This window comes from Podarcis bocagei (genome assembly GCF_964188305.1).
Source record: "Podarcis bocagei genome assembly, chromosome: 15".
NCBI classification, from domain to species: Eukaryota; Metazoa; Chordata; class Lepidosauria; order Squamata; family Lacertidae; genus Podarcis; species Podarcis bocagei.
Window position 1 is genome coordinate 39,816,864 of NC_138141.1, and position 24,125 is coordinate 39,840,988.

General features: G+C 45.8%; 1 protein-coding gene across 7 annotated transcripts in view; it reads left to right on the top strand.

Moving 5' to 3' along the window:
- Nucleotides 1-24,125, top strand: part of ACACA (acetyl-CoA carboxylase alpha) — a 204,061-nt gene that overhangs the window by 111,185 nt on the left and 68,751 nt on the right. For all 7 annotated transcript variants that reach the window (XM_081172826.1, XM_081172824.1, XM_081172825.1 and 4 more), the window contains 6 exons: nucleotides 4,862-4,903; nucleotides 5,223-5,438; nucleotides 6,643-6,798; nucleotides 13,063-13,266; nucleotides 14,891-15,046; nucleotides 15,218-15,364. In XM_081172826.1, coding sequence (XP_081028952.1) covers nucleotides 4,862-4,903; nucleotides 5,223-5,438; nucleotides 6,643-6,798; nucleotides 13,063-13,266; nucleotides 14,891-15,046; nucleotides 15,218-15,364 — 921 coding nt within the window. The remainder of the gene's footprint in view (nucleotides 1-4,861; nucleotides 4,904-5,222; nucleotides 5,439-6,642; nucleotides 6,799-13,062; nucleotides 13,267-14,890; nucleotides 15,047-15,217; nucleotides 15,365-24,125) is intronic.

Consider the following 24,125-nt stretch of genomic DNA (forward strand, 5'->3'; position numbering starts at 1 on the left):
GAGACTCCTCCCAGCACCCATTAGCCCAGCCTGGCCAATGCTCACTGATGATATTGGTATTGGTCAACAATAGAAAGTGTCCTTTCATACTGCATCACGGTGTGGTATGCTGGTTTGACATCATCTGATAGGAAGTCCCTACAGAGGGTGGTGAATACAGCACAAGATATTATGGGCTGTCCCGTGAATCCCCTGGATGAAATAGCGGAAGAACGTTGCCTCAGGAGAGTGAGGAAAATTCTCAGGGATGATTCACAGCCTGGCCGGCACTTTCTTGATCTCCTGCCCTCAGACAGAAGATATAGAAGAATGATTAGTCGCACCAACAGGGTAAAGAACAGCTTCTATCCGTGGGCTGTTAGGTTGCTGAATGAAAAGATAACAACAGGGCAACTGACTTTTGGGTTTGGTGTGTGTGTGTCAGTAAACTAGCGGCGTAGCGTGGGTTGTCAGCACCCGGGGCAAGGCAAGTAATTTGCGCCCCCTAACCGGGGCAAGGCAAGTAATTTGCGCCCCCTAACCTGCCGCATCAGGTGATCTGAGGCGAGTTGCCGCTGGCGCTGCCGCCCAAACGATGCCGCTTGCCCGGAGGAGGAGGAGGGCAGAGAGGTGAGGAAAATGCAACATGGCCCAGCAGCTGCAGCAGCGGCGGAGGGGCTGTGAGGAGGGGCTGCCTGGCGCGCCCTCCGCGGCCCTGACGCGCGGGGACCTCGGCGAGCGCTGAGAGCCGCTGCCAGCTCGTCGGTTCTGCGAGACATGGGGCTCTGCTACAGCCTGCGCCCGAGGCTCTTCGGCGACTCCGGAGGCGGCGAGTGCGCCCCCCCAGATGTTGCGCCCTGTGTGGCCGGCCCCCCTTGCGCCACTGCAGTAAACAAGGGGAATTACGCCACTGCAGTAAACAAGGGGAATTAAGACTAAGAGAGCTGAGTGGGGGGTGCTCGTGTAATTTCACTGTATACAAGTTGTACAAGTGACAATATAGTATTTCAGTTTCAATTTCAATGATGGCAGCTGAGGTCCAGTAATAACTGCAATACAGACTCTCCATCCCTGACTTAGACCAATCTGTCAACTGTGGTGCAGCCACATGTCTAGAAGGAGGACAAGGCTTCGATACCAGATGAGGCCACCCTGCCCTGGATCCATAGGAAGAAAATCCTAGTGTTCAGTGTCAGAAGAAGAATAGAATTGTAGAGTTGGAAGGGACCCTGAGGGTCATCGAGTCAACATCCTCAAGGCAGGATCGAACCCATGACCCTGGAGTTATAAGTGCCACACTCTAACTGGTTGAGCTAACTGTGTTTATAGTGAAGATGCTTTGCAGGTGGAAGAGCTCTAGGTTAACCATCCTTAGCATCTCTAATGCAAAGAATCTTGGGTAGCAAGGTTGGGAAGCTTTTGGCCTGAGACCCCATGAGAGCTGTTTCCAGTTTGTCAGGGATAGGGAAGCTGTGGGCCCTCCTGGTGTTGCTGCTCTCCCAAAACACAAAGAACAGTTGGTCCATTGCTGACCTGTTAAAGAATTTAGCTGCCAGAGATTCTGTGAGCATAGCTTGAAATCTAACCTGGAAAGCACATGCCCAACAGGTGAATTATTGCAGATCAGCTGCCCCTTTATGGTTGGGCTGAATTTTTATGTACCCATCTGAGGATTAGTAGGCCTTCATATACTCATAGCCCATTTTATCATCTTCAGCCCCCCACCCAAAGTACATTATGAATTGTGTAACTGTTTGATGTGCTGCGGGTTTAATTGTTGGTACAATATTTTAGGACAGTGTGTGTGTTGATCATTATGATCAGTTGTTATGCTGTGCACTGTTTTGGATTATTCATATATTCCAAGTCCAACTTGGCATATTCAGCAAAAATGACCCCATAGATCTTATGGTCAGAAATATCTTTAGCTATTAAAGCTAAACAAGCAAACCTTCCCCACTCTCTTTTTTTTACTGTTGTTGTTTTATCTGAGCTATGCTATCAATATTCTCTTCAGTTTACTTCATATATGCAGTGTATCTTTTATTATTAAGTTTTTGACTGTTTTAATTGATAACTTTAATTTTTATGGCAAATCGCTCAGAGGTTTCATTACAATCAAGTGGTATATACATTTTGTTAAATAAATTTTAAAAGTGTGAATTTTTATCCTACCTTTCCTACCAAACAAGCTTTTTGGAGGGTGGGTTGGGTCAACAACAGAACCGCAAACAATACAAATTAAAACAAAAGCATATTTTAAAAATGTGAGCATCTGAAAACAGCTACTGCAACACAGGCTTTCTTGGTCCAGTTTCCATCTGCTTCTCTCCTTCCTTTGTGTTCCTTCCACTTTAAAAATAGATATCACTGGGAATATTTTTCTCTTGTTTGGGGTTAGGACTATTAGCCGTGCTCTGTGGAGTAATAAGAGAGATTAGGCTGCAGGCAAAAGGAAAAGAGCAAGAGTATTTTGTCCCTTGTGTGTGTGCGCACGCATGCACACACACACACCAGCCTCTCCCAGAATGCTTTGTATGGCGTGAGCAGCTTTGCCCGGGTTTTATTGATGGGAGCGAACTTAAAACGCACACACAGATACCAATCAATCAACAGCTTTAAGACAGGAAGCAGGGGAAAGTCAGGAGAGCTTAAGCAAGAACCTGGAGGCTTTAGCAAGGAGAAATCGGGGCGGTTTGAGAGAATAAAAATGGATAACTTGAGGAAGGGGAGAGTTTTTCTGAGTGCTTGCGAATAAATCCACACGCTTTGCCTCCAGGTTGCAGGGGGAAGTCCTGGTTGGATTCCACAGCGGCAGCTTTTAAAGGCGAAAGGAAGGGAAGAAATGTAGTTAGAAAGGAAAGACTGGATTGGACCTCAGAACAGACCACCTTGAAGCCCGGGGAACGCAGGAAGGAGGCTGCCATAATGCAGAGAGATGTTGGTCCGTCTAGCTCATTCCAAGGGCCACCATGGGTGGTGGGCAGGGCTGGAAGCAAGAGAGGGTGGGGGGTGGTCTAGGGAGAATCCCAAGGGCCAGTCCAATAGCCCCGGAGGGCCACATTTGGCCCCCAGGACTGAGACACCCAATCTCAGGTCTAGCTCTATATTGTCTGACATCAGGGTGGGGCGTGTGTCCTTCCAGCCATGGTGATGGGAGCTGTTGTCCCAACAACAGGGTTTCAAGCAAGAGCCTTTCCCAGCCCTGCCTGGGTATAGCAAGACATGAACTTGGGATGTTTTGCATGTCTGGCTTCTTATGCGGTGACACTTGCCGCCAGCTTCGTCTTCCGTCGCTTCAGTGTCGCCCTTGTGGAACTCAGCTGGGAAGAGGATAGGGACAAAGCCAGAATTCTCTGACTCCCCTACTGTTGGGGCTTCTTGCTTTCTGCCCCACCAGTTCCTATGGGTACCAGCTGCCACTGCTTTCTGAGCCATCTTCCTGGGAAAGCAAGGCTTGAACTTCTGATCAGACAACTTATGGCTTTGTTCAGATGGGCCGGTTTCTGCTGGTGGAGATGCTCTGTGTTTTGAAGAGGAGGTCTCTTGTGTCAAGAGATTTTTTGGAGAGCTTCGCCTTGCCCTTCGGAGAGTCTTTGGCTTGGTCATTAATAGTCCCTCCTCTTTGTTACTGGACCGCCTGTCAACGTAACTCAGGGGCCTTGGCTTGGGTTTGTTTTGTGTTTTAATTACAGTCTATATAATTAGTTCTCAGCATGTTGAGGTAATAGAGAGCTGCTCCAGCAAGCTTCCAATTTCCTCATCTCATTAGGTTTTTAACGCGATTATTAGTATAATAACCAGCTATGATGATTTTTTTTCTCGTGTAGCTTTCTGCATTCTCCAATTTGCAGGGTGTCTTGATTGGTTAATTTAGGCGAATTATTCTGATTGTCTTGATGATGGTTGGTTGATTAGAACACAGCGGGGGCATAATTCCTCCATCTAGGAAGGGAGATTTCTTTAATTTTTTTTTTTTTGGAGGGGGGAATTTTGGTAGCAAAACCCTGAGGATTTGCGTGTTTGTGCGCATGTGCACATTTAGTTAGTATATTTGCCCGAAAATGTTAGGATGAGAGGTCTTCTTTAGGGAAAAAATATTAAATCACATTAGCAGTAGCATGTGCATGGGTGCTAGAAGGACAAATTGGCAGCATTTGGAGAGTAAGGCAAGAGGGGTGGGCATTTTCATTATCTTCCTAATCACTTCCTGCAAATACAGGGGCATACCTAAGCTGCAAACGTCATATTCCTTGAATATCAATTTTAACAGTCGTGGCTTCTCCTGAGGAATTATGGGAAATGGAGTTGGCCCAAGTGCAAAGAGACTTTTCTCTTGGGTATCCTTATGTCTTCCACACTCCTCCAAACTGAGATTTCTAGGAGTGACAAACCAGCTTTAGGCTGCAATGCTGTGTCAGTTTTCACCTGTTGAACTCCATGGGAGTTGTAGTCCAAAACATCTGGAAAGCACCTGGTTGGGAAAGGCTATATTAAACCATGGTTTAGTGTGAGATGTGAACACTGCCATTAAATAATACTCAGACCTCTGTAAAATATTTGGCTTTCGTGCTCCCTTCTTAAGATTCGTGTTTAAAATCTAAAAGGTGTTTTTTTTTAGAAGTGTTTATATTCCACCTTTCTATTGGAGAAAAATGTTCAAGGGCAGCTTAAAATCAGAAATTAAAGCAACAGCAGTGTATTTCAAAAAACTGGATGACTTTTTAAATGGTGGTTTTGTTGGTGGGTGGTTTAAAGCCAGAGGATCATTCTTTTTAACAATGGTAACTACGCTTAGAACACCCTTTCTATCTATAGGTGAGAGAATAATGGCAGGTGATGTTTTCTGAGGCTAATTTCACTCTTTCTCTTTTTGGGACAGAGGGAATTCCCCAAATTTTTCACATTCCGGGCGAGGGATAAGGTAAGCACTAGCTAATTCACTGCTTCTGTCTTCTGAGTTGGAAATGGATTCATATCCTCAAAGCAACGCTTTGCCCAAACACATAGCAAACCAACAACTTTCCAAAATATAGAAAGTGTGTGTATACCTGTGATACAGATACACATCAGTGTAATTATTTGTCTTTGTACTTCTAAGCTTAGCAACATAATCTTTATACCATTTTTTAATATTGTAATTTACTTTCTAATATCTATCTATCTGTCTGTGTTTATAAATTATATCCTGCCCACTCCTACAAATCACCCCAATATATATATGGTTGGATTTCCATTCCCAGTTTGAAGAAGACAGAATCTACCGCCACTTGGAACCGGCCTTGGCCTTCCAGCTGGAACTCAACCGAATGCGCAACTTTGACCTCACCGCCATTCCATGTGCCAACCACAAGATGCATCTCTACCTGGGCGCCGCAAAAGTCGAGGCGGGTGCTGAGGTCACTGACTACAGGTTCTTTGTGCGGGCGATCATCCGGCACTCGGACTTGGTTACCAAGGTGGGCTTTGCTGATTTATTAGCAAGACACACGACCTGATGATGAGGTGCTGCGCGTGTTTATTTTAAGGTGTTGCCATTTACAAGCAACTCTCCATTTATGCGGAGGTTACGTTCCGAGGCACCATGTGCTTAAATGAAATCACATATACTGGGAACGCCATTGAGAAAGCCTGCAAACACCCTCTAAACCTCTGGAAGCCCCTGAAAACCCTTTTAAAAACCAGCAGCACTTACTAGACCACCAAACTCCACTCCCTCCAAACCTTGCTCCAACTCTCCACTGGCCTGAAAGGTCAGTGTGAAGGCTCATGGGATTACACTTGCAAAGGCTCATGGGATTTCTAGGTGCCATTTTTGCCATTTTCGCATGCTTCTAGGGCAGTTTTTGCCCTTTTCTGTGCCCCTCCCAGGTTTTGTTTGTGATGAGCGTGTGCACAGTGACATATGTTTTGAATCCACGTAAATGGGGAGTTGCCTGTATTACATTTTCTTTTTCGGTGTTCTGTCATGTCTCATGTAAATCACCCTAAGAACTGCTTGTGGGCTTCCCATTGGGGGCATCTGTGAGAACCAGATGCTGGATCAGCTGACCCTTTGGCCGGATCCAGCTGCAGGGCTCTTCTTATGTAGAGTCCGTTAATGTTTCTAACCATCACTAGCTACTAGGCCCTATGCCTGTGCTTCACCTCCATGCAGCTGACTAGTAGCTGAGAATTGGGGAGGGTGTGCTGTGCTCAGGTCCTGCTTTTGGACTCTTATTACGCTGCCCACAATGGCTGTGTTCTGCTCCCACTGTCAGAGGCAGCAAACTTCTGAATATCAGCTGCACAAAACCAAGGGAGTGTGCTCTCGTGCTCAGGCCCTGCTTGCAAGCTCATGAGTGCTTACTGCGAGAACAGGATGCCTTTGGCCGGATCCAGCAGGGTTCCACTTACCTTCTTAAAGACAAATACATGGAGGATTAAGGTGGCCGCTAGTTGCGAGGCTGTGCTCTTCCTCTGCTGCCCCAGGGACTGTGCCTCTGAACGCCAGTTGCAATTGGGGAGAGTTGCTCTTTTCGCTCAAGCCCTGGCTTGCGAGCTTCCCATAGGGGCGTCTGGTTGGCGGCTGGGAGGACAGGATGCGCGATCAGATGGGTTGCTGGCCTGATCCAGCAGCAAAGTTTAAATCCTTAAATAACAGCTTGGTTTCTCTGCCCGCAGGAGGCGTCCTTCGAATATCTACAGAACGAGGGGGAGCGCTTGCTTCTGGAAGCCATGGACGAGCTGGAGGTGGCTTTCAACAACACCAATGTGCGCACAGACTGCAACCACATCTTCCTCAACTTCGTCCCGACGGTCATTATGGACCCATCAAAGGTAAGCTGGCCCCTTGACGCCGAGAGGGAGATACAAATGGCTTTCCACCATCCAGTTAAAAAACCCCACATTAGGACAAAGAACCCTCTAGGCATGGAGGGAACTTTCTTCTCTGAGGCCCATCTATCATGGACAAGAATCGACCAAATCTGGATATCAAGAGGACTGGCACCTAAGACAAAAAAAATAGAGACCTGTCCTAAAACCTGCTCCGACCACAATGCTTTGAAAATGGACTTGAGACTTACACCAGCTGGATCCTTCAGATGGAGAATGAATGACTACTTGTTTAGAGACCAGGAGATTGTGAAGAAGGCCCAAAAAACGCTAAAAGACTATTTTGAAATAAACTTGAATACTTCGGTGGAAAAGAAGACAATCTGGGACGCGAGTAAAGCCGTTATGAGAGGGTTCCTGATACAGCAGAACACTATCAAAAAGAAGCTCTGGAATGGTAAAAAGGACAAGATTTTGGAAAGAATAAGAGAGGGAGAAAGAAAATTGAGATTAAATCCAAAATCAAAAGAGGTCTTAAGAGAAATAAAATTTTATCAAGCACAATATACAAAATTGATAAACCAAGAAATTGAATGGAAAATTAAACAGATGAAACAAAGATCTTTTGAGTCGGCGAATAAATGTGGGAAGCTGCTGGCATGGCAGCTGAAGAAGAGACAAAAATTGAACTTTGTTACCAATCTGGAGGTTGAAGGAGAATGTATTCAGAAACCAGAAGAAATTAGAAAGTGTTTCCAGAGATACTTTAAAAAGCTGTACACCCAAGGACCACAAGCAGAGATTGAAATAAATAATTTCTTAAAAAGTCATGGACTGCAAAAGCTAACACAAGACAAACAAGCAACCCTGAGCTGTAGAATAACACAACAGGAAATTGAAAGAGCCATTCAGAATCTGCAAATAGGCAAATCCCCGGGCCCAGATGGGCTTACCTCCAAATACTACAAGACTCTGATGGAATATTTGACACAACCATTAATGGAGGTATGCAACCAGATTATGGAAGGGAAGGGGGCACCAGAATCGTGGAAAGAAGCATTCATCACTCTGATACCAAAATTGGAATCTGAAAAGACTCAACTCAGAAATTATCGTCCCATCTCACTCCTAAACGTGGATTACAAAATCTTTGCTGATATTTTAGCAAACAGACTCAAAAAAGTTCTGAATGAAGTAATTCATAAGGACCAAGCAGGCTTTCTCCCTGGTAGGCATTTGTCTGATAATACTAGGAATATTATTGATGTTTTGGAGTTACTTCAGACAAATATGAACACAAAAGCAGCCTTGATTTTTATAGATGTGGAGAAGGCCTTCGACAATATATCTTGGAAATTTATGAAGAAAAATTTGGAAGGGATGGGAGTGGGAAGGGCGTTTCAAAATAGTATTGAAGCAATCTATTCAGAACAAAAGGCTAAATTGATAGTAAACAGTGTGGTGACGGAGGAGTTTAAAATTGAAAAAGGGACACGACAGGGGTGCCCCCTATCACCCTTGTTATTTATTTCTGTCCTGGAGGTTTTACTGAACTGGATTAGGAGGGATCAGCTGGTGGAGGGAATACAGGTCGGAGAAAAGCAATACAAACTTAAGGCCTTTGCAGACGATTTGGTTTTGACACTACAGGAGCCAGAAACCAGTACAAAAAGAGCTCTTGAACTAATTTCTGAGTTTGGTCGGGTGGCGGGATTCAAGTTGAACAAACAAAAAACTAAGGTTCTGGCAAAAAACTTGACATCTGCAGAAATAGATGGGTTTCAGAAGGAAACAGAATTAAATGTGGTTACAAATGTGAAATACCTGGGGGTTAATTTGACTGGGAGAAATTTGAATTTATTTAAGGATAACTATGAAAAATGCTGGTCAGAAATTAAAAAGGACTTGGAAACTTGGTCAAGATTGAAACTTACCTTGTCGGGAAGAATTGCTGCGGTAAAGATGAATGTATTGCCAAGAATGTTGTTCTTGTTTCAAACCCTTCAGATCGTGGACAGAGTGGAATGTTTTGGAAAGTGGCAGAGAGATATTACGAAATTTGTCTGGCAGGGCAAAAAGCCCCGAATAAAATTTAAGATATTAACAGATGCAAAGGAAAGAGGGGGGTTTGCCCTGCCGGACTTAAGATTGTATTATGAAGCTGCATCTCTCTGCTGGATGAAAGACTGGTTTCTGTTGGAAAACACTGATGTCCTAGATCTAGAAGGGCACAGCAATGTGTATGGGTGGCATGCATATTTGTGGTACGACAAGGCAAAGTCTCATAAATTGTTTAAAAGCCATATTGTCAGGAAAGCTTTACTTATTGTCTGGACTAAATACAAGGACTTACTTGAAAGCAAGACCCCGAGGTGGTTATCACCGACGGAGGCCAAGGCCATAAAACTACGTAATATGGGGAGTGGCTGGTTGAGATATTGTGATATAATTGAGAGAGATGGTGACACTTGGAGGTTGCAGAGCTTTGAAAAATTGAAAGGAAAGGTGCGAGACTGGTTTCATTATGCCCAAATTCTAGAGATTTTTAAAAAGGACAAAAAAATTGGTTTCCAGGTGGAGAAATCAAAATTAGAGACAGAACTACTTGAACCTAAGACGAAAGTGCTTTCAAGAATGTATAACTTGTTGCTTGAATGGAATACCCAAGATGAGATAGTTAAATCAGCAATGATAAAATGGGCACAAGACATTGGGTACAACATTATGTCTGAAGACTGGGAAAGGTTGTGGACCACCGGTATGAAATTTACGGCATGTAGTGCCTTAAAGGAAAACATTATGAAAATGGTATACAGGTGGTACATGACCCCAGTCAAACTTGCAAAGATTTATCATTTGTCTGATAATAAATGTTGGAAATGCAAGGAGGCTGAAGGAACTTTTTTTCACCTCTGGTGGACATGCCCGAGGGTGAAGGCTTTTTGGGAAATGATTTATAACGAGTTGAAAAAGGTGTTTAAATACACCTTTTGTAAGAAACCAGAGGCCTTCCTCCTGGGCATTGTGGGCCAGAGAGTGTTAAAAAAAGATAGAACTTTCTTCTTATATGCAACCACAGCAGCAAGGATTCTTATAGCTAAATACTGGAAAGCACAGGAACTACCCACGCTGGAAGAATGGCATTCGCAGCTGATTGACTATATGGAATTAGCCGAAATGACAGGCAGAATCCGAGACCTGGGAGAAGATGCAGTGGAAGAGGACTGGAAAAAATTTAAGGACTATTTACAAAAACATTATAAGTTATATGAATGTTGAGAGTTTGCTAAGTGCTTTGGGAAAACACGCTTCAGTATTGAAATTGGTAAATGATTGAAACTAAGTTTTAAGATTTTAAAACGTATAAATTACGGGCTATATAACTAAATGAAAACACAAAAACAACTGAAATAAGGTATTAATTTGCTGTTTATTTTTTATTGTAAAGAAAGCAGGGGATGGAGGACGTGGGGAAGTCTGGTTGATTATGAAAATTGATCTGAAAAAGTGAATTTCTTCTTTCTTTTTATAATTTCTTTTCTTTTCTGTAAAACCGCTTTTGTTGTGTTACTGATGTTGTATTTTTACCCTGGAAAAAAGCAAATAAAAAATTATTATAAAAAAAAAAAACCCCACATTATCATTGCTTCAAGCATTTGGGGTGAATCAATGAGGTTGGTTTCTGTTTTGAGGCTGGCATGTTTTAATTACCTTTTAATGACTGTTTTAAGTCATGCATTTGTAAGTATTAATTTTATTTTATTCCTTCCCCACGCTTTTTCTCCAAGGAGTTCAAGTGGTCCTCCCCTTCCCCATTCTGTCCTCACAACAACTCTGAGTGGTACCTTAGGCAGAGAGGCAGGGACTGGGCCCAAGGTCTTCCAGTGAGAGCTTCATGGCAGAACACTTCTGTCCCAAGTCCTAGACTGACATCCTAACTACTCTACAACCCTAGCTTTCAATATTGCATATTTTTGTGAATTTTGGTAGTCTGGAAACTGTTCTGATGTCACTATGAAGCCAGACTTCACGAAACTTTGGCCCTCCAGATGTTGCCATGGAGTCCAGAAACATCCAGAGGGCCACAGGTTGCCCACCGCTGCTATAAAGTGATGATGGAAACTGGATTTCTGTTCCAACATACCAGCATTTTGAACGCTTAACACTGTCTTTGGTCCTTGTTAACCTGATTTGCTGATGATATGGCCCCGTCTTTTCAGTATTTTTGCACAAGGCATTATGGTTTATTTTTCTTGTCTCTTTTCAAGCATTGCAGGAAAACATGGTTGTCTGTTCAGGATGGACTGAGAGACATTTGCTAGGTTTTAAGTTATGTGCTTGCGAAATATTTGAAATGGACTAAATAAAGGAATATACTTTCCCTCTCCTAAATAAAGGAATATAAAGTGGGGGAAAATAAAGTGACGAAGGGTGGTCTACAAAACTGGAGAGCAGCTAAGATGAATAAATTTTATGTGGGAGGGTTGTGTGTTTGGGACTTGACAGAGGTGGGGAATCCATATTTTGCATTTAAGTGTTGTGCTGGGGTCTCATCTGTACTGTATGTTTTAAGCAGTATCATACCACTTTAACTGCCATGGCTTTCCCCCCAAAGAATAGTGGGAACTCTAATTTGTTAAGGATGCTGAGAGTTGTTAGGAGACCCCATGCCCCTCAGAGCTACAGTTCTCAGAGTTGCTCAGAGGTCAATCCCTCTTCTTAGGGAACTCAGAAAATGGCAGATTCTCTTGAGGGGCATAGGGGCCTCCTAACAACTCACAGCACCTCAAAGAAACATTCCTGTGGCTGTTTATATCTGTATGGTGCTGCTTTAAAGATACAGTGCAGGTGGGGACTGGTCTAGGGTAGCCCAGAGCTGAAGTAGCAAGTCTGGCTCTTTGTACCACAGGCCAGCTATGGTTCCTCCTTCCCCCTGGCCAGCCACATGGCTGAGGGTGGATCGCCGCATGCCTTGACCGCCACCTGCCTCCAGTTAGAAAAACTGGATTAGCAGCGTATTTGACGCACGGAGTGTGGCAAGGCACTTCTCTGACTTTTCCGCTTCTCAGGTGCCTCCAAGCCCCGCAGGGGTTTCCTTTTGCAGGAGCTGCGGGAAGAGAGTCCCCCAGAGGGGCTTTGGGAAAAGAGGCAGTTTGAGAGAGAACATTAAGACCTGCCTTCCGATTGCCTGCCTTTTAATATGCACTATTTACCAAACAGCAGTATATTAGAAAGTTTAATAAAACGGCAGAGGAACGGGCCTCCGAGCGGTAATTGCCTTGTTGATTTAAGGCATCGTAGCCGCAGTGAAACGCAGGGGCGTAAATGCTGTTTTTTAAAAAAAGGAAATGTTTGCAGAGAATTTTGCTCTTAATGCTGCTCTCTGGTTTCTTGGAATATTAAGAAGATGGGGGTGAGGATTTTATAGGCTCAAAGAACTGGGAGGTACTCGGATCTAGTCATCTAGTCCCAGGGTGGTGCAACGTGCAATCTGAGGGCCACGTGTGACCCTCAAGGCCTTTTTGGGAGATGGGAGGTCTCTAGGACTTTGCGAGAACCTCGGACCTCCTTCCCAAAGCCTGGCGCCTTGCTGAGCTGGCTTTGGGAAGGCAGCGCAAGGGCTGGGGTGGCCCTCCAATTTTGGCCTCGCTTCCTCCTTTCTGCGCTCTGTGTGCTGCCCTCAGGTACTGCTTAGAAGTACTCTTGGTATGAAAAGTTGGGCCATCCTGATCTAGCCTAGCCCATTGCTCAGGGCGAGATCCGCAGTGGAGGATGCAGCTGCAGCATCCCTAGCAGTCATGGTCTGCTCTTGAACACCTCCAGTGAGAAAGAGCCCACCGCACAGGAAGCTGCCATGTACTGAGGCCACTGGTCCATCTGCGTTGTCTACAGGAGAGCTTCAACCTTGTTTCTTCTGCTGTTGCTGGACCACAGCTTCCATCACCCCCAGCCATGGGCTGACCTGGCAGAGGGATCTGAAGGGAGTTGTAGTCCAACATCAGCCGGGGAGCCAAGGTTGAAGCTGTTCAGGTCTACCCTGAATAGAGGCCGCTCTCCAGGGTTTCAGACTGGGGAAAGTCTCAGCCCTACCCGGAGATGCCAGGGATCGAATGCGAGACCTTCTGCATGCAAAGCAGATGCTCTGCGAATGAGCACTTTACACAGGAGGGGAGATTCACACAGTTCGTACAAGTTTCACCCACACTCTGCACTACTTGCAGTAATGGTTAACCTGGACCTCTCCATGTCTTTTCTTGCCCCCATCAGATCGAAGAGTCTGTACGGAGCATGGTGATGCGCTACGGCAGCCGCTTGTGGAAGCTCAGAGTCCTCCAGGCGGAGCTGAAGATCAACATTCGGTTGACGCCGACCGGCAAGGCGATTCCCATCCGGCTCTTCCTGACCAATGAGTCCGGTTATTATCTAGACATAAGTCTGTACAAGGAGGTGACGGACTCCAGAACGGCACAGGTGCGGCAACTTAAATCGTGCAGCTGTGGGGTTACATTTGACAGGGGGAGACAAATTCTCTTTGGTTATTATTGTTTTTCAGGTTCCAGCTTCGGCGTTTCAGCCGGTAAAGAAGGGAGATTCTACAAAACAGCTCCGTTGATGCTGCTTTGGGAGTTGAGAGTTGTTAGGAGTCCCCCCTGTTTCCCTCACAGAACCACAATTCCCAGAGGGGTTGACTGTTAAACCACTCTGGGAATTGAAGCTCTGTGTGGGGAATAGGCGTTCCCGCTAACAACTCTCAGCACTCAGGGGAAACTGCAGATTCTCTAGGGCAGTGGTTCCCAATCAGTGGCCCACAGATCCCCGGGGTCTGTGTAACCCACCCAGGGAATCTGTGGCACTGCTGACATAACAAAAACTACCACAGAGACATCAACATTTTCAAAAGTACAGGGCCCATGTCCTGGCTTTTGAAAAACAATGTGTGTGTGTGTGTGTGTGTGTGTGTGTGTGTGTGTGTGTGCATGTGCGCGGTACTTAGAAATTGGGAACCACTGCTCTAGCAGACATAATACTGCTTTAGATGTGTGGTGCAGATGGAGTCTAAAGGAGACACATCTATAGAATTCCCTGCCACATGGCCAGCTGATGGCTGCCAGCTTGGATGACTTTTAAAGTGGGGTTAGACAAATGGGACAAGGCTCTGTTCTGACTCCTCTAGTAGAGAGGTTCTGAAAAGGGTCGGGGAGAGAAGGCTTAATTTAGAGTGAAATAAATACAATATTCTACAGTTTAGTGTTAACGTGTAATCTGTTAGAATACATAATTATATTTATTTATACATTCATACTGTACCTTTTCTCCAAGGAGCTTGAGACGGCATGCATGTTTCTCCATTTTATCCTCACAATAACCCTGTGAGGTAGGTTAGGCTGACAGATCACCCAGTGAGCTTTCATGGATTTGAACCAGGGTCCTAGTTACACACTCTAACCCAGGGTTTGGCGAGGTTTACCTTGCCTGGGCCGGTTCACTCCAGCGGAGATCCCTCCATGGGCCAGATTGCGTTTGCACCTCCGATTTCCGGCGTCTGCACAGACACGATTTCCGACTTCTGCTTCTGTGCAGACACGATTTCCGGCGCTGCGAAAGCGAGTCCCTGTGCCGCGCTGTGCCAGTTTAGTGCAGTGCGCAGGGACTCGCCAAGCAGGCGGCTCAGTTTGGGGGCGGCTCGTGGGCCGGTTAAATGACCCCCGTGGGCTGCTTGTGGCCCATGGGCCTTAGGTTGCCAACCCCTGCTCTAACCCACTGCACCATGCTGTCTGTCTGTATTAGTGCTTTGCCTAATTGCATTCTGCTCCATAACTGGAAAGTGGCTGGTTTGGGGGCTTGTTGATAAATGGCGCCAGCGTTATTATGAAGACTGAGCATGTGTGTGCGTGTGTGTGTAGGGGGAGCGGTGCTTTGTGCAGCAGTGCACTTTCTGAACCCAGGACCACTGCCTGGAGAATACCAGCCTCAAGAAGCCATTCATCCCATAGCCTTTCCTGTATGGTGGGATGTAACAACACAGCCGTGGGGCCTTGTCTGATGCACTAACATCAAATTGACTTTAACTGTGGGTGTGTATCTCCTCGTCTAGATTATGTTCCAGGCTTACGGCGATAAACAAGGGCCACTACACGGAATGCTGATCAACACTCCGTATGTGACAAAGGACCTGCTCCAATCCAAGAGATTCCAGGCGCAGTCATTGGGGACGACATACGTCTATGACATCCCCGAAATGTTCCGACAGGTAAGAACTGCCCACCTGGACTCACTGCTAGGACACGAATCCTTGTAATAGTGGGAAACCATGGTTTCCTGTTGCATCTGAACCAAGCAATGAAGAGGGGGGGGGGGTGTTTAAAAAAATGTAATGAAAGCATCTTATTATATCTCTCTCCCTTCCCCCAAACACCTTTAGTCTTTAATTAAACTCTGGGAATCCATGAAAGACTTTGCGACCCTGCCTGCTCCTCCGCTGCCTTCTGACCTGCTGACATACACAGAGCTGGTGCTGGACGACCAAGGCCAATTGGTGCATATGAACAGGCTGCCTGGAGGAAATGAGGCAAGTTACAGTAGGCTGGCTGACTGTGGCGTGGGTAGTATGGGTGGGGCGGGGGGTGGCAGAATGAAACTGGGCGGCTGGCATCCTGAACAGGGAGCTCAACAGACCCTGCGGCATTTGCATGGATCTGACCTGCAATGCAGCTCTCGGGATTTCTGAAATGTTTGTGGTTTTTTGGCTTAAGGCATTTCTTTCTCTTTTTTTACAGTAATTTTAAATTGTTTTTTGCATGACGTAACGAAACAGAAAATAGGGGAAAAATCCACATTGCATTGGTATACGCCAGGCTTCCTCAACCTTGGCCCTCCAGATATTTTTGGCCTGCAACTCCCATGATCCCTAGCTAGCAGGGATGATGGGAATTGTAGTCTCAAAACATCTGGAGGGCCGAGGTTGAGGAAACCTGGTATACGCGATACTGTGAAACATCATTCAGGATAATCTCAGAAGGGCTGTGTGAGAAAAAAGGAATAAATGGAACAATTGCATTAAGCCAGGGGCCAGAAACGCTTAGGTATGTGTCTGCTCACAGGGGACATTGGCAATCTGGAGGATGAATCCCACTGTCCATATAAGTGATAAAGGTGATGGAAGGGTGCCAAATTAAAGAGAAAGGGTCCTTAGATGTCACCTCTGCTGTTCCATAACTTTCTCTGCCACCACTAGATTCCAAATTCAGCTAAACCCTGGAGACTCTATATACCCTTTCTTCCTCCAGTGCTACCAAGCAGATATCTTTATACCATACCTGTTGCATGGTGTCCAGAAAGAGCAGCAATAGGTTTATCCCTGGAATCTGGAGGGATAATTTGCTGAACTATGGTGAAAATTTCCTGGAATTCACTTTCCACCAAAAACCATGCACAATCAGACATTACCACCGCATGTGGAAATAGCCCTCCCACCCCACCCCATTCCAGCAATCTGTAGAATTGTTTGCATTTCCAAGCATTGTATATAAACACAATCTACAGAAAACGGGGACGACAGAACAGTAAGAATTTATCATAGAACCGAACACTTGGAACGCCCGGGTTTAGGGGAAGGGTCGTAGCCGAGTGGTGGAGATCCCCCTGCTTTGCACATGGAACATCCCAGCTTCAGTCGCCAATGGCATCTCTAGGCAGGGTTTGGAAGGGCAGCCCTGGAGATCTGCTGCCAGTCAGTGTGGACACATTGGGCTAGATACCCGTGGTCTCGTTCACTCTTAAGGCATAGTCCTGTGCCTCCTGTCTCTTGTTAGACGTGGACTAACATTTTGGGGAAGGGCTGTGACGCAGTGGCAGAGCATCCTCCTCGCGTGTAGAGGGTTCAGTCCCCATTGGCATCTCAGGCAGAGCATCCAAAATCCTGGACACCAGCTAAGATGGGACTGCTGGTCTGACTCAGTATAGGGCAACTTTATATAAATATCTGTCCCAGGATAATGGGTCTGTTGGGCAGTGTTGGGGTGCTTTTTTGTTATTGTTCTGCAGAATTTTTTCAACTCTTCCCACCTGATTGGTGTTCAGGAAGGTTTAAGATGCCGGAAAACATGCCTTGCCGCTGCTAAATTGGAAGGAAGGGTTTTAAGAGACATCCTCCCAGTGCCTCCGCGACTGCACCCTTTAAAAAGGTTTTAGATATTTTTCTCCTTGCAAGCGGGGACGGTGCCACAGTGCAGTAGGAAGGTCTCGGCATGTTTCTGCTCTCCCCCTCCCCACACCGGCCGGTCTCTCTCTCTCCCCCCCCCTTCCTTTTCTTCTCTCATTTGGCATTTGGAGTGGTTGGAGGCCAGGGGAGAGTAGCCCAGATTCCCAAGGGACCGAGCTGTGCTCTGGCTGAAATTACTAGCGCAGAGGCTGCCTGGGCATGAACATGTACTGTTTACTCTGCCAGTATGAATACAAATAGTCTTATTATATGGGACCCTGTACCCAAAGCCCAACCGTTCAAGCTCGTGCGCTCTGTCTCTGTTACAAGCACACACTTCTCTCTCTCTCGCTTTAACCCCTGAAAGACTTTCTGTGTGCCTTAGACGGAAGCTCCTTTCTCCTTTTCCGAAGTACCCACAAAAGTTTGTGGAAAGGGGCATTAGGGGAGAAGGCTCATCAGGTATAGCATCCCAGGTTCAGTCCCCAGCATCTTAGAACCATAGAATTGTACACCTGGAAGGGTCCTCGAGGGTCATCCAACCCCCTGCAATGCAGGAATCTTTTGCCCAAAGTGGTGCTCGAACCCACGACCCTGGAATTGAGAGTCTCCCGGTCTCCCGACTGAGCTCTCCCACATATTTCCAAGCAGGGTCCTTTATTCACAGCCACGAGGACTGGAAGCTTGCTTTATTTTTAGGGAAAGGGCCAGAGATCAGCATTAGAGCATCTCCTTTGTGTGCAGAAGGTCTCGGGTTCAGTCCTCTGCGATGAGAATGAGGTCTTTCCTGACAAACTCTCATCACCCTTTAACAAACTACTACTGATCCTAGGATTCTTCAGGGAAGCTGTGATTACTCAAAGTGGTTTGATACTGCTTCAAAGGCATAGTGCAGATGGAGTCTTACAGGGGCAGAGCTTTAAGTAAGGAGAAGAACCAGCTAGACTCAGGTCTGCCATTCTTGGCAGCAGTCACAAATTTAGCATAATGTTTTGTTGACCCTTAAGGATCCTTTTTCAAATTTGAAATTGGGAAACCACTGAAATGTTCCACTGTTACTGCTGCAGAATGAAATCCTCAACCCCCCCCCAAAATCACCATCCTACAGTGGTACCTTGGGTTAAGTACTTAATTCGTTCCAGAGGTCCGTTCTTAACCTGAAACTGTTCTTAACCTGAAGCACCACTTTAGCTAATGGGGCCTCCTGCTGCTGCGGCGCTGCCGGAGCACGATTTCTGTTCTTATCCTGAAGCAAAGTTCTTAACCTGAAGCACTATTTCTGGGTTAGCGGAGTCTGTAACCTGAAGCATATGTAACCTGAAGCGTATGTAACCTGAAGCATATGTAACCCGAGGTACTACTGTATTTACATTATGGGGGCAGACCTCATCCATATTTCATATGTGCAGACATTTCAGGAAGGTCTTGCAGTTGGTGGTGGTATGTTTCCCCCTGCACGTTTTGTTTCTTTAACTTTGTTTATTGTTGACACTCAGCAGAGATCAAAGGTGTTTACTTATCCTTTGATCAAAGACCCAGAATTAGCTGCTGTTGCCAAATAATGGCGTTCAGGGGCCCTTTTGAATTGGTGTTTTTTAATGGTGAATTCTGCAACATGAGAATAATATGATGCAATAATAGCACATGAGCGGCAGATGTATGCTGGCCCATCCACACATCATTGGCTTTATTAGTTGTTCTGCAATGCTTCCTCGATGTTAATGCATTATTGCTACCCAGAGGAACACCTGCACTGTAGCGCAGCAAAAGTAGGACAAACAACCTCAAACAACCTGGAACGTTTGCAGCTTGAAAAAATACAGAATTTCAGCTGGAAGTTATGAGAAATGCAGCAGTTGAAAATGAAGCAACATGTCCGCCTCAAAACTTTTGCATTGGGATCACATATAACTTCCCCAATACCACCATTAATAGAATTCACCACGAATGCATGATAATGTGTGGAGGGGCCCCAAATTAAAAGATTTTGCTTATAATTATTTTGCCAGGGAACACCGTAGGGCAGGACAGGAACAGAGGACTAAAAATCAAGGTTGCCTCCTGATTGTAACTCCTTTTTGGTTGATTAATCACCTGCTCTTCAGCCTATCAACCTGATCAATTAATCAATTCCATTGATTTAAGTATTATTGGAACTTCAATATACCAATTACCAAAGCTTCGATCAGGTGTCACTTGGTTAAAGAATCTCTGGCTTAGTGTTTTGTGTGTGTGTTGACGGACAGGTCCATGATTTCATTGGTCAGATCTTCAATTTAATTGCCGTATAATGAAAACCTCATTGTAGGTTTTGAGATGTTGAAATAAGAGCTGAAGAAGAGTCCGTAGCTTAGTGGGCAGAAGCGATGCTTAGCAATCAGGAGGTCCCAGGTTCAGTCACAAGCATCTGCAGGTGAAAGGACCAGGTAGCAGGTGAAGCTGGTCCAGCACTCGGTTCTCAAAGTGACCAGATGAATTGGGATTGAGAACCTAAGAGGAGCCTGCTGGATCAGGCCAGTGGCCCGTCTAGTTTAGCATCCTGTTACCTCAGTGACCAACCAGATGCCAATAGGAGGCCCATAAGCAGAACCTGAGACCAACAGCACTCTTCCCCACTTTCCCAGCCTTCACACTGTCTCCGACAGTGGAGGTGGGACATTGGTCACATCATGACCAATAGCCAGTGTTTAGCCTAACCCTCCATGAATTTGTCTACTCATCTTTTAAACTTTTGGGGTGCTTCTGGAGCCAGCTCTCGGGTAGCCTCCGTGGTTAGAAGTGCCTTTTACCAACTGCGGCTGGTTTGAAAGCTATGGCTGGACCAGGAAAGCCTTCCCACGGTAGTTTGTGTGTTGAAGAAGAAGAAGAAGAAGAGTTTGGATTTGATATCCCGCCTTTCACTCCCCTTCAGGAGTCTCAAAGCGGCTAACATTCTTCTTTCCCTTCCTCCCCCACAACAAACACTCTGTGAGGTGAGTGGGGCTGAGAGACTTCACAGAAGTGTGACTGGCCCAAGGTCACCCAGCAGCTGCATGTGAAGGAGCGGAGACGCGAACCCGGTTTCCCAGATTATGTGACTACCGCTCTTAACCACTACACCACACTGGCTCTCAGTGTTGGTTGCTTCAAGACTGGATTACAGCAATGTGCTTTATGTGGGGCTTGCATTGTGCTTTATTCAGAACCTGCGGTTAGTGCAGAATGCTGCAGCACAATTGCTGACAGCATAGAACCCCTGTGATCAGACATACGCACCGTCTTGCCAATTTGCTACCGGGCCAGGTTCAAGGTGTTGCTATTTGCATATAAAGCCCTTGGGACCAGTTTACCTATGAGATCAACTTACTTCACACATGCCCACTTGATCTGCTTCGATCAGCGGAATTGGCGCTACCACAGATGCCACATAATACCCGTTCCACATTTATAAGAACTCTATTGTTTGCTGTGGCAGTGCCTACACACTTTCGAACTCCCTGCCTATTGAGACCAAGCAGGCGGCTTCGCTGTACTCTTTTCGGTGCTTGCTAGAAACATTCCTGTTCAGACCAGCCTACCCAGATGCTTAGAAAGTTGAGGTGATTTTTTTTTAGTATTTTAACTTTTTGTATGCTTTAAACTAGGGCTGTGGAATTTTCTCGATTTTACTGTTTTATCTTTTTGTAAACGGCTTTGAGGTTTTGTTTTGTTTGATAGTCAAGAGATGTAAAAATAGTATGAAATAAATAAAAATAAACCAAATTGTGGGCCACCCCTACCTCTTGTAGAAGAAGCAAATTCCATAGTTTATGCGCTCTTTCCTGAATCTTCCAACATTCATCTTTTTTGAATGGCCCAGAGTTCTAGTAATATGAAAGCCTTTTCTCGAAATGAGGAAACCCGCAAAGTTCTGGCCTTTCCTCATTAGGGGAGTTGCTTCAACCCCTTGATCATTTTGGCTGCTCTTTTTGGAAAGCCTTTCCAGATTTACAGTATCCTTTTTGGGGGTAAAACAACCAGAACCACATATTATGTTCTAAGTGTGTTCTTAGAACAGCTCAGGGTCCAACCAAGTCTGGGAAACGACTGCCACGGCCTTACAGAGAGCATAGAAATCCCAACTTTAAAAACTCAAGAAAAACCAGCAATGTGAGAGAAACTGAGTGTTGTGGGTTTCTTGAATCAAGAGAATATATGTGTCTCCCAAGCAATAGTGAGTGTTAATTCAAACCTGGTTTGGATTCAAGTTCTATCCTGTCTGAGAATATATCTCTGCAGTTTATTTTCAGAGCACTAAGGGAGAGCTGTAGAAAGTTTTCTTCTTATTCCCAGAGTGCGACCTTTCTGTTCTGCGACTGTCACTTAGGGAACTTTGCAAATGGTTGTCAGTGAAGCTGTTTCCTGGTGGGATTAGCTACCGCTGGGAATGAGTTTTTCTTTTCTTTTTTGAGTCCTTCGTATCCAATTGTGTTAACCAAAAGCCTTGCGGGGCAGAGGGGTGGATGGGGTGTGTGTTGCACGACAATAGCTTGAATTCTCCAAGCGTGAGTGGCTAATCCGTTTGGGGGAGAGGAGGGGAGACATTTGGGCCGTCAGTAATCTGAAGGACAAATGAAACCTGACAGGTGAAGGGGCTGTGCTTGGACGTGACCATCTCAAACTACTTTTGAAGCGGTTTTGTCGCCACCCCTGGACAGCTTTCTCCTCCGATAGCTATTTATTTATTCACAGCAGGCGTGGGGAATCTGTGGCTCCCCAGACACCATCTCCCATTACCCAAACAGGACAAGATCAAGGTTTTGGCACCAACCTCTATCGCTGTACCCCAGGGGTCAGCAAACTTTTTCAGCAGGGGGCCGGTCCACTGTCCCTCAGACCTTGCGAGGGCCGGACTATATTTTGAAAAAAAATGATGAACAAATTCCTATGCCCCACAAATAACCCAGAGATGCATTTTAAATAAAAGCACACATTCTACTCATGTAAAAACACACCAGTTCCTGGACCGTGGGCCGGATTGATAAGGCGATTTGGCCAGATCTGGCCCTCGGGCCTTAGTTTGCCTACCCCTGCTCTAGCCCTCTGTCACTCAGGACCAGTTTACATGAGAGATCACCTTGCCCCAGCCAGACATCCCTGCGCTCTGCACTTGAGTTTCTCCTGCACATCCCCCAAATATCAGAAACCTGCTCCACAGTGGCTCAAAGCAGAGCTTTTACTATGACTTCTTCTGCCCTGTGGATACAATAGGCATCCACTATCTTCACTTTCCAGAAACAATTGAAGGCATTTATGTTCCAACAAGCTTTCCCACTTGAAGGAATGGATCTCTGCCGTGGGTGTTTACTTTGAATTGCTTTGAAATTTACTGGATGATATTTCCCGTGTTGTTTTTATGATACGTTGTCAACCGATTTGATACATGTGTAAAAGGTGACCCATGAATTAAGAGATGATAATCAGCCTCAGCCAAGCAGGACTCAGGGGTGTTGGGAGTTGTAGTCCAGGAACATCTGCAGGGCCTTATCCCTGCACTACAAGAATTAACTGAAGCAAGCTGTGAAGGTATGTACTTCTGCCTTCTCTTTTCCACCTGTGGGACGTAGGCCAGAAAGATTCCAATGCTAGTTTTAAATTCACCAGAGTTATCTACGATGTCCAAATTTGGCAAGTTGTCGGTTTGTTTAAGCTGTGGCTAGAGTGACTAGGGACGCGAGTGGCTAGTTAAACCACAGAGCCTAGGACTTGCCGATCAGAAGGTCGGCGGTTCAAATCCCCGCGATGGGGTGAGCTCCCATTGCTCGGTCCCAGCTCCTGCCAACCTAGCAGTTCGAAAGCACGTCAAAGTGCAAGTAGATAAATAGGTACCACTCCAGCGGGAAGGTAAACGGCATTTCCGTGTGCTGCTCTGGTTCGCCAGAAGCGGCTTAGTCATGCTGGCCACATGACCCGGAAGCTGTACGCCGGCTCCCTCGGCCAATGAAGCGAGATGAGCGCCGCAACCCCAGAGTCAGCCACGACTGGACCTAATGGTCAGGGGTCCCTTTACCTTTACTAGAGTGAACAACCCATGAACTGAAACCATAGTTTCAGATCCGTGCTTGTTCTCATGAAATCATAGTGTAAACAAGCCAGAGTTCCCCCAAATTTTGTAACTTTGGGGCTCATCATGGCTCGTTCTTGTTTGGATGTTCAGCTTACAAAAGCAAACAGTGAAACAAAAATGGCCCTTGTAAACAAAAATGTTTTTGCTGCTTCAAATATAAGAAGCAAGAGAGACAGGCAGGCCTCCCTTGGGAGAATGTTCCTCACACTTTAAGGGTCACAACTGAGGAGCCCCTCTCTTTGCTGTCCACCTGCCACTCTTTTGGTGGTGCAGGGACTTTTTCACCCCTCTCCCACTCAACAGTCTATGCCACCGAGTATTCTCAGTCCTCATTGGGCTGTTTGGGAGGAGTTCCCAAATGCTCCTATTCTTGCCTATCTGGTGCAATTTTGGGGTAAATAAATAATTGGTGAGTTTGTGACAAGAGAGCGAGTTCGTACTTAATAGTACATATGGGATATATCTGCAGCAAGTCCTCTGGAATGCCGTACCTTGCTAGTTTAAATGTGATGAATTGATTTCAAAGCCAGATGATTAATCAGCAACAACAACAAACAATCTTGAATTGGTCGATAACTCTCGTATTAACCTTTTCCCAGGCAATCTTTTATGGGGAGTGCAGGTGTGATTTGCTGGGTTGCCCCTGCGTGGGACAATCTTGATACAGAACAAGTAGCTCCTGATAATGTAGGAAGAGGATGTGTTTCTTGATGAGTGGATTCCCCGCTCCTGAAGGATTTTCCTTGTCTTCCTGAGCAATGCAAATGACAGCAAGCCTTTGCTGCAGCCGCCCCTTAAAACACACACACCTTTGAGCCTGCTGATATTTCACCCACTTGCCACTAGGTGTCAGAATTCTTCCATTAAGGCAGCCTTGGGTTGAGACATTGGGGGGGGGGGCGGACGGGAAGAGAGAAATCCTCTAATTAGACATTTTCTGAACCATCTTCTTCCCCGGCACACCTTGCCATTAAAGTGTCTTTCCTAGACAGAAATAGGTGAAGGCTTGTATAGGAAGAGTTGCGCACGATGGTGACAGGTGCT